This window comes from Rhagoletis zephyria, unplaced genomic scaffold (assembly GCF_001687245.7).
Source record: "Rhagoletis zephyria isolate East Lansing unplaced genomic scaffold, Rhagoletis_zephyria_1.1 Rzeph_scaffold_00014, whole genome shotgun sequence".
Lineage (NCBI taxonomy): Eukaryota > Metazoa > Arthropoda > Insecta > Diptera > Tephritidae > Rhagoletis > Rhagoletis zephyria.
The window spans coordinates 605,238-615,154 of record NW_016157098.1 but is presented as its reverse complement, the minus strand read 5'-3'; the positions used below and the strand labels follow the sequence as shown (position 1 = coordinate 615,154).

The following is a 9,917-nucleotide window of genomic DNA, read 5'->3' as shown; positions in this document are numbered from 1 at the left end:
AGTGACCAAGTGGCATAGTTGGATATGGCGAAATAAATATCTAGTTCACGAAAGTCTGCAATTTACTTGAGACTTCTAGTTGGGACAAATGTATTTTTGTTAATAATTACGAAACGACTACCTTGAGTGGACAATATTGTTAGTTGAATAAAATCATTGTTGAGCAAATATAAACAATGCTTTGGTTGATACAAGTTTTCAATTAATTTTGTGAACTTGCTGTAGACTTGAATCAGCTAATAGTTTATTATTGGAAAAAAAAGTTTCAGTTTGACACAAATAAAAATTTACTCGAAGGTTGTTGTGTTTACTTTCTTCTTTTATGATGTATTGTGGAACGATTTTCCGTCATCCCTTGTCAAATTTGGTTTGGAGACAAACCGGTTTCGGCGTTGTGCCATCTTCAGTGTCATTTTTCGTTCGTTCGTTTAAGTAGACCGATTTGCTTTTTCCTTGGCTAAATAGATACTTTCAAATAATAATTCACATGACTTATATATATACAGTGAGAAACCCCGGTTGGCATCAAACTTTATATTTCTAAATAACTATGCATTGTGTACAAATACAAGTGAGATATCTTAGCAACAGACGTCATCCTGGGCCACAGCTGCGATCATCTGTTTTTTAGAGTTGCTTATTTTGGTCTAAACTGCTCTTTTTTGACCTGAGTTGCATTAAATAGTCTCTTAAAACATGGTAGTATTTGTTGTTCAAATGGTAACATATCGTTCGATGAAGTAGCTTCGAAGCATAGTAAAACCTTGAAAGATATGATTTGGAACCTCCTTTTAGAAATAATGCATTTCCGATATACAAGTCAATTCTTAGTCTATAATTCCTCTTAATAAGAGCCGATTATAAACCGCCTTTCGACATAGTACTTCAGACCGTATATGCAAATGAAATTTATATGCTTAAAATTACATCGTTGATTCGACATTCGAATATCAGATTATCAAAGTTTTTCACATATGTTTTAAGATTTTAAAGCTTTTTAAAAGTACGGTAGAATGCAACAATGTCGCTTGAATTTGTTTGCATCTTCGTCAGCTTATTCGTTTGCAGACTAGAAAAATGGCGAACAGCCATCAAAATACTGATTCAAAATACACATCTTTCACTGGACACCGCAAATGGGTGCGCGCAGCAAAATTCAGCCCTAATGGTAAGTTAATTTCAGCGTGCGGCGATGACAAGTTAAGAATTTGCGATACATTTTCGGGCGAATGTGTGCGAACGTTCACCGTGGGAAGAGGTATGGGACGACAGCTGGCATGGCATCCAGACGGTAATCTGGTGGCTTTAGCATTAGCATTAAGTTGTAACCGCTTTAAGATATTTGACATTGCTGCAGGCGAGCTAATACAGTGCATTCGTCGCCGGAGAATGATGTTGCATTTCACTCAAGTGGAAATTTCTTGGTGACTGGCGGCGATGACGATACAATAAGATTGCTTGATTTATTCGAAGGTCGACCAATTTATACACGGTAGTAGTGCACTTTAGCGGAACCATATAATATAAATTTTTTCCTGTATTGAACAGTTGCTCGTTTGGAAATCTAATTTGCATACATTTGATGCCAATAGCTCTCGCAACAAACAAGCCAGTTCTCAAAGAGTCCAAATTGATTTTAGTCATGCAACAGCTCCACATAACTCCGCCATAGACACACCAGTTGCTGCAGTACCAAAAAGCTGTGATGACAGTATTTTAATTGATCCACGACAATCGGTGGCATATGAAATGCGTGATAAGCTTCTTAATGTAAATGCAAATAAAAGATGGAAATTTAAGAAAAATTACTATCACAGCATTTCACTTGTAGTGTTGCACTCTTGTAGTATATTGGCTATCAAGCACCAGAAAATTTCTATCACGCATTTCATATGCCACCGATTGTCGTGGATCAATTAAAATACTGTCATCACAGCTTTTTGGTACTGCAGCAACTGGTGTGTCTATGGCGGAGTTATGTGGAGCTGTTGCATGACTAAACTCAATTTGGACTCTTTGAGAACTGGCTTGTTTGTTGCGAGAGCTATTGGCATCAAATGTATGCAAATTAGATTTCCAAACGAGCAACTGTTGAATACAGGAAAAAATTTATATTATATGGTTCCGCTAAAGTGCACTACTACCGTGTATAAATTGGTCGACCTTCTAATAAATCAAGCAATCTTATTGTATCGTCATCGCCGCCAGTCACCAAGAAATTTCCACTTGAGTGAAATGCAACATCATTCTCCGGCGACGAATGCACTGTATTAGCTCGCCTGCAGCAATGTCAAATATCTTAAAGCGGTTACAACTTAATGCTAATGCTAAAGCCACCAGATTACCGTCTGGATGCCATGCCAGCTGTCGTCCCATACCTCTTCCCCCGGTGAACGTTCGCACACATTCGCCCGAAAATGTATCGCAAATTCTTAACTTGTCATCGCCGCACGCTGAAATTAACTTACCATTAGGGCTGAATTTTGCTGCGCGCACCCATTTGCGGTGTCCAGTGAAAGATGTGTATTTTGAATCAGTATTTTGATGGCTTTTCGCCATTTTTCTAGTCTGCAAACGAATAAGCTGACGAAGATGCAAACAAATTCAAGCACATTGTTGCATTCTACCGTACTTTTAAAAAGCTTTAAAATCTTAAAACATATGTGAAAAACTTTGATAATCTGAATATTTCGAATGTCGCAATCAAAACGAAATTTTGTAAATAGCATTTTTAAAAAGCAATCATTTAATATTTTTCAAGTTTTTGGGCATATATGTTACCATTTGAACAACAAATACTACCAAGTTTTAAGAGACTATTTAATGCAACTCAGGTCAAAAAAGAGCAGTTTAGACCAAAATAAGCAACTCTAAAAAACAGATGATCGCAGCTGTGGCCCAGGATGACGTCTATTGCTAAGATATCTCACTTGTATTTGTACACAATGCATAGTTATTTAGAAATATAAAGTTTGATGCCAACCGGGGTTTCTCACTGTATATATATAAGTCATGTGAATTATTATTTGAAAGTATCTATTTAGCCAAGGAAAAAGCAAATCGGTCTACTTAAACGAACGAACGAAAAATGACACTGAAGATGGCACAACGCCGAAACCGGTTTGTCTCCAAACCAAATTTGACAAGGGATGACGGAAAATCGTTCCACAATACATCATAAAAGAAGAAAGTAAACACAACAACCTTCGAGTAAATTTTTATTTGTGTCAAACTGAAACTTTTTTTTCCAATAATAAACTATTAGCTGATTCAAGTCTACAGCAAGTTCACAAAATTAATTGAAAACTTGTATCAACCAAAGCATTGTTTATATTTGCTCAACAATGATTTTATTCAACTAACAATATTGTCCACTCAAGGTAGTCGTTTCGTAATTATTAACAAAAATACATTTGTCCCAACTAGAAGTCTCAAGTAAATTGCAGACTTTCGTGAACTAGATATTTATTTCGCCATATCCAACTATGCCACTTGGTCACTATAACCAAATCTTGGTAATTATAACTAAACCTTTTTCTGAGTCTAGTAAAATATATAACTAAATTATTCCAAATTCACTAACCTTTCACAACGATAAGTTGTTTATTTTGTTATTAAAAAAGTAAACAATATTTGCGAACTGAAACGAGAATATTGAAAATGGTGTATGGTTTAATAAACATGCACATGCACCGATTCCAAATATTTATTAGGCGACCTTTTTAGCAGTATTTTGCGAAATTGAAAACAAGAATTGGTTTCCTATGTTCTTTGGTATGTGGCTAATGGTCAGATGCGCCGGCGCTATTTGAGACGCCGACTATTTCTAAGATTGACGACGCCGCCGCCGCAATATCTATCGGCGTAAGCTTGAGGCTTACCAACTACAGGATATCATAAAAACCGCGAGTGTCAGAATTTAAAAAATGGAGTCACGCCACTTTGACTATTCATAACTTCTTTTCTATTGCAAGCACATACTTCTAACTATTGTCTTCTCCAAATACTACCAGTTAATTATGAACTCAAACATAAGCAAGCAACGCATCAATTTTTGCAACGTAATAATAAAAAATAATACGATCGTCACACTTTTATTTAGGAAAATGTCCCAATTTTATGTACGGTGATCATTTTTTTGCATTTACATAGCCTGATTTTTGTTAGTAAACCAGCGAAAATTATGTGTCCGAATAAAAACTAGCGAGTCATGCGAAAGTTCGAACTAATTGAGAATTGCCCATAAAATTATCTATGTATGTATTATGCTCGAATTCGTTTTTATATGGAAGAAACTGAGCAACACCGTCCATGAAACGATTACCAACCGAAATTTTTAGTTACATTTTTCGTTCTTGGTTGACACTTCTCAGGAAACGCTAACGTGTACTTGTAAAAATTTCCATATGAAAAAGGATTTACACAGAGCATTTCCATTTCCCAGCTAGAGATTGTGATTTTGTAGCCAAAGCATAGGTATACAGTTTACACCCACTCTAACGCATAGCAATGTTTTGAAACGAATATACATACATATCGCACACCGTCTTCAAAAGAGTCACAACTCAAAATAATACGTTCGTCAGAAAATGCGAAAAACTATTTCGTAGCACATGCTAATCATATGGGTAGGTGCGACTTTACCTTTGGGTTTTTAAACAAATTATACCAAAATTTGCTCCAGCTTTTGCTGAAAGGTAAATAAAAGCTCTGTGTAAATTTTTAGCGCATAGTTTCAAAAATGCCAAATTTTTAGTTGTGACTCTTTTGAAGACGGTGTGCAATAAGTACATATGTATGTACTAACACGAATTAAGGAGAATTAAAAATTGTGCAATTAAAATAAAATAAACCGAAAATTGAGGATAGGAGGATGAACCAAATTCCGAAAAAGCAACAATTGTAAAATGTGGTAGAAATGAAATTTAGCACAAAAAGTGGTGGAACTACCAGAAATGTATGTAGTATGGTCATGCGGCGAAAAATGTAATTTTATATGTGAACGACCCAAATGTATGCAATTCAACTTTGTACAGATGGCAGCTCTGGGTTCGCTTCGGCGCAATGTAAAAGTGGTTTGCAATATCTGTTAATTGTAGGTTTTTTCGTTAAGTCTTGCGTGTGTGCTATAGGTTATAAATAAAATAAAGCACTTTTTTCGTGCAACAATTTTTTCTGTTTACATCAATATTTGGTTCAGGTTTTCGTGCGTCAAATATAGTAAAAAATTTGTGGGCAAATATTTCTAAACTATTATATTGTGTATTTTGTAATTAGATAGAGATGATGTGCTTTGATACAAAAGGAAACACACAAACAGTTAATTTCACAAACACCAAAAGTTGATAATAATAAAATAAAATACATACAAACATAAGAAAAGAGTAGGGGACAGAGAAGGTAAGCATCGAATTGAAAATTGAATAAATACATTTTATAGCATCGAAAGCAAACAAAATATATTTATTTAAAAAAAAAAAATTGCAAATAACAAATTATTTCCTGCGCATGCGCTTTTTTATATATAGTAATAAATTCATCAAAGATTCTAATCAGTTAGTAACAGCAGTGCAACTATCAGCTGACAGACTGCTGTGGCAAACATAAAAAGCAAAGTGGTTAGGAAAACAAAAAAGAAATTTTATGAAAATGTTTCACATTAAAAACATTGAGTCCTCCATTTAAATGATACTGTCACAGTGTTTCGTCCACATCACCGATGGCAAGCTTTTGGTGGTGTTGCCAGAAGTAGTAGTCAGCTTTGGCTACTTCTTCCTCTTCTCAGCTTGTTGATACATTTACCTCTATATTACTTCTTTAATTTTTCTATAGCCATACCAGAAGCGTAGGCATGTTGAAGTGAAGGTTTTTGAACATTGAACAAATCTTTTGTTACACTTCTTATTACTTAAATTGGTATTATTTTACATACAGTTGGATGTGTGAAGAGTATTGAAACAAAATGATACGGATACAATTTTGCTAAAAACAAGAAAAGAAGTATAGGTTCGGACGAAACCGAACTTTATATACCCGGCGCACCTATTAAATATCGTTTCACCTTTCTGTAAACTTCATGATAAGGAAGGTAACCGACATAACTTCAATGGGCCCGTTAAAGTTATTTCAGACGCAGATTAGGCATGACGTCTATAGAGTTAATTCATGGCATAAATTCCAGGAAAATCTTATTTTATTCCTGCTTTGAATCCTGATACATTTAAAGAAAGCACACAACTCCTGAATGTATAGTGGATAAGGAAATTGCGAAATCAACACTGCCACCTTTCAGCCCAGTTTCGACATTCTATCGGGATTCATTGATTATGAATGTTGATGTAATTTCCATGCCAAATACACCTTTGAAGCAAGGTCCTTATTCGAAAAAATACGATGCTTTAAAAATAAAAAAAAAGAAGTGTGGACATTATGTTCGACAAAAACAGTGCATGGGCTCAAATATTTGGCATTGATGGCAGAAAATATGACTCATTAATAACATGGCAAAACTTTAGTGGAAAACATCATGATAAAATGGTTAAGGAACCTGACATAGGAATCACTCAAGAACTTTACCTACAAATTTACAAAGAAGGCGGTAAAACTAAAAATAAACCAATATGCGAGTTTTTTGTGGGGGAGAATTAATCTCTTACTAGTTTTTTTAGTATTTGATGAGATGGTAAAGCTACGAATACCGGTACAACAAACAGAATATTACGCAAATTTAAAATATACTCTGCAAAAATCGCGACTACTCAGTGCTCGCATGTTAGAGTATTCCTTAAGATCCAAGGAGTACTCTAAACTTAACCGAATGCATATAATAATGCGGTCCAATTAACATTGCGATATCCTAGGGCAGGACTAGGGGTACGATATCGAACCGAATGTATCGATATGGTACTCATTTAAAGTATCGATGTAAATATATCGGGTACACATTAGTACCTTCAAAGAACGTTATAATTGTAGCGAGTGTGAGTAACAAGAGCGTGCCTTCTCTTTTACCCAAATCGGTTTTTTGATTGGATTAACAGAGAAGGCACGCCCCTGTAACTCACACTCGCTACTATTATAACGTGTTGTCCCTATTCTTATTATCTACGTTTTTTCAAAAAGTAAATCTGAAATTAAGCTTGCTATCTAATAAAGTGTAGACATATAGGCGATTTTAGCAGAAGGTCTACCGAGAAAATATAATAAAAATCATATATGTATGTATCTAACTTATTTATTTATTTTATTACACTTTTCATTTTAGTTTTTAACATTTTGACATAAAAATGCCACATCACAACAAAATTAATAAAAGACAATTATTTTGAGTACATATAATGTACAATATATTATTACTACAAGGGTTCTGGTACTCGATTCTAAAAAGTATCGTCTTAAAAATATCGAGTAAAAAGTATCGGTATCGAATGGCAAAAGTATCGATATGGTATAGTATCGTATCGAAATTCGTGTCCCTACGCAGGACTATATTACTTCGTGGAGTACCTCTTAGCAACACAGCCTAACGAACAGCATGTAGTAATTACAACAAACAATTAAAACAATGGTCGCGTAACAATAAGCTGGTGTAGAGGCACGAGTTGGTCCGCTACTACATTACAGAGGTGTATTGGAGCAAGTACTCCAATATGGCACAATTGGACCACATGGTCCAACGATTTTTGCAGGGTGGTTAGGCAGACCACTACATTGGTTTGTTTGTTTCCTCCAAAGCGCTAGGGGGCATTTAACACAATTTATTGAAACATGTGAGCAGAGTCGGGTGAGCATAGCCTGTTTATTTCCCTTTAATTTGCATCATATCTTTTCGTTACTTAACAAACAAACATTATATTCCAGGTGGCAACTGATTTAGATCGAATTTTTTGGGAAATATGCCCCACTTTTAAAAACAGAACACGGAAACGCTCTTTCAACAGATGCGAAACCCTTGTACCAGATGGCGATTGCAGTTTCTCATTGTTTTTGTTGAGAAAATTTGGCAAACATGAAACTACCCTGCTAAGAGTGGGACTAGGTTAAATACCAGTACAGAACCACACTGCCTTGTAACCAACACTAGTAACCAAAATGGTCCAAATTTATGAAGAAAATATGGTTACATTAACATTGCCAAGTCATTGGACCTGATCACCTCTGGTCCAACGCTGCATAACATGGGACCACTTCTGGTCTACCGCTGCATAACTTGGAACCACCTAGAAAACTAATCCTTTTGGAACATGGCACACTCGGCAACCGAATCATATTGCCGATGGGCCACGAAGTAGGGGTATTCAACACATATATCAGTTTTTTACGTTTGAAGTGGTCCAGGTCAGTATAACAAGTTACTAGTATGCAACCTGGTCCTCTTGCACATACTTTAAAACTACGACTCAGTGGACCACCTGGTCCTCAAATTTTTGCAGGATAGTACTTGTAAGGTAGTAATTGTTCACTCCCGTTGGCTTACTAAAGCTAGTAGCTAGGTTTTTCGGCTATATGTAACCACAAGCTCTCCTTCGGGAAATTTTAAAATTTCGGCAAATTTAATCATGAAGGTTTACGTTATGATATATTTTAATATATTTAAAATATTGTAAGGCTGTTACAGATATATAGCAGAGTATTGCTAAACAATCTGGTACTGGGCACGTAATACGAGTATGTACCATAAAATCTTAGTGAAAGCTAATTTCCATTTGGTGGATGCTAAAGGAATTTCTTTACTTTCAAGTCATCTAAAATGCACAAATATTATTTAACAATTAATATTTTTAAAAAAGACAAGCTTAGCTCTAATTCAAATTTTAAATTTGTTGAAATATCCTACGTCGAATATCTTTTAAAGGAAATAAAGAAATTACTTAATTACACTAGGAATATGTGGTCAAAGTGTTAATTGAACATATCATTGAACTAACAAATTTGTAGCCCGTTAAGGCTTCTTTCGAGTAGACATATTGAAGGAAGTTTTGGGAGAGATGGTCCACGATGCGTGTTAAATAAACTTGGTCAATAGGCAACGAACTATTCTATTATCTAGAAGCTGGCGAAATCGGGTGTATCCATCCAAAAAGGCTTGAAAAACGTACAATAAAATTAAGTTTTACCAAATTTTCAATACATTCAAGTGTTACACCCAAAACATTTACATTACTGTAAAAGCATCCATAAATCAGAATTTTTCTGTCATCAATCTTTAGCAATATCTAATAATAATGTTTCGGGCGCTTACACTTTTGCTAAGAGTTTGGCGGAGTTCCAATTTGTGCTGTGCATCCTGATGTCGTTAAACAATTGGAGGAACCTACCATTTTACGCCGCCTCCGGACGGGAAATGGTTTTTCTGAGAGGCTTTTTCAAGGCAGAAATACAATCTGAGGTTCGCCATTCCCTTCCGACGGGCTAACTTCCTAAGGAGTGATAGTACGCACCTCTAAACACCATGGCACAGGGCCGTCGAGAGAAAATTCCGTCCCTGGAGTGAAAATTCACGGGCCGCTATGCACATATTGCATCAATTTAAAAGCACGTGATCATTTTCTTTAATGTATAGAGGCGGAAACAATCAGCACGAATCGGAATATATTTATAATCAAAGCCTATAACGGAGGAGCAATATCAGCCCTATTCTGCGTTTCGACTCGAATCGAAATTTTCTGTTTGGCAACTTTGGTATTCTGCGTTCCGTTTCCTTTCGATCAGTCTTCGAAATTTACGATTATATCTATTCTACATTTAGATCGTAGCTCCGTTTTTCTAAGTTGCAAATTTGTTGACGGAGAACGCTTCGATTGTTATTTTCGGGGGTTTAAATAATAAAATTTTATAAAAAAAATTAAGTAAAATATACTGTGCATGATTGTAAAAGTCATCATAAATGAATTTTCTCGATTTCTGTGTTTTCGCGA

The 9,917-nt window shown here is 35.4% G+C and overlaps 3 protein-coding genes across 14 annotated transcripts in view; 2 read left to right on the top strand and 1 right to left on the bottom strand.

Annotated features, from left to right (window-relative positions):
• Positions 1 to 1,042: 1,042 nt before the first annotated feature.
• LOC108360142 (POC1 centriolar protein homolog) lies at positions 1,043 to 1,750 on the top strand. The gene is made up of 3 exons (XM_017612331.1): positions 1,043 to 1,168; positions 1,226 to 1,291; positions 1,549 to 1,750. The coding sequence occupies exons 1-3, from the start codon at positions 1,078 to 1,080 to the stop codon at positions 1,566 to 1,568; spliced, it is 177 nt and encodes a 58-aa protein (XP_017467820.1). The 5' UTR covers positions 1,043 to 1,077; the 3' UTR covers positions 1,569 to 1,750.
• Positions 1,751 to 1,784: 34 nt separating this feature from the next.
• Positions 1,785 to 2,559, bottom strand: LOC108359923 (POC1 centriolar protein homolog). The gene is made up of 3 exons (XM_017612003.1): positions 2,396 to 2,559; positions 2,145 to 2,279; positions 1,785 to 2,088 (listed from the first exon to the last, which is right to left on the bottom strand). Exons 1-3 carry the CDS (start codon positions 2,557 to 2,559, stop codon positions 1,965 to 1,967), a joined length of 423 nt encoding a protein of 140 aa, XP_017467492.1. The 3' UTR covers positions 1,785 to 1,964.
• A 2,529-nt stretch (positions 2,560 to 5,088) lies between these two features.
• Cadps (calcium-dependent secretion activator 1) overlaps positions 5,089 to 9,917 on the top strand; it is a 390,371-nt gene continuing 385,542 nt past the window's right edge. For 9 of the 12 annotated variants that reach the window (XM_017612228.1, XM_017612251.1, XM_017612245.1 and 6 more), the window contains exon 1: positions 5,095 to 5,400. The gene's annotated coding sequence lies outside the window, so the exon portion shown is untranslated. Of the gene's footprint in view, positions 5,401 to 9,917 lie in introns of all 12 variants that reach the window. The other 3 variants (XM_017612170.1, XM_017612176.1, XM_017612182.1) reach the window with 3 other exon arrangements.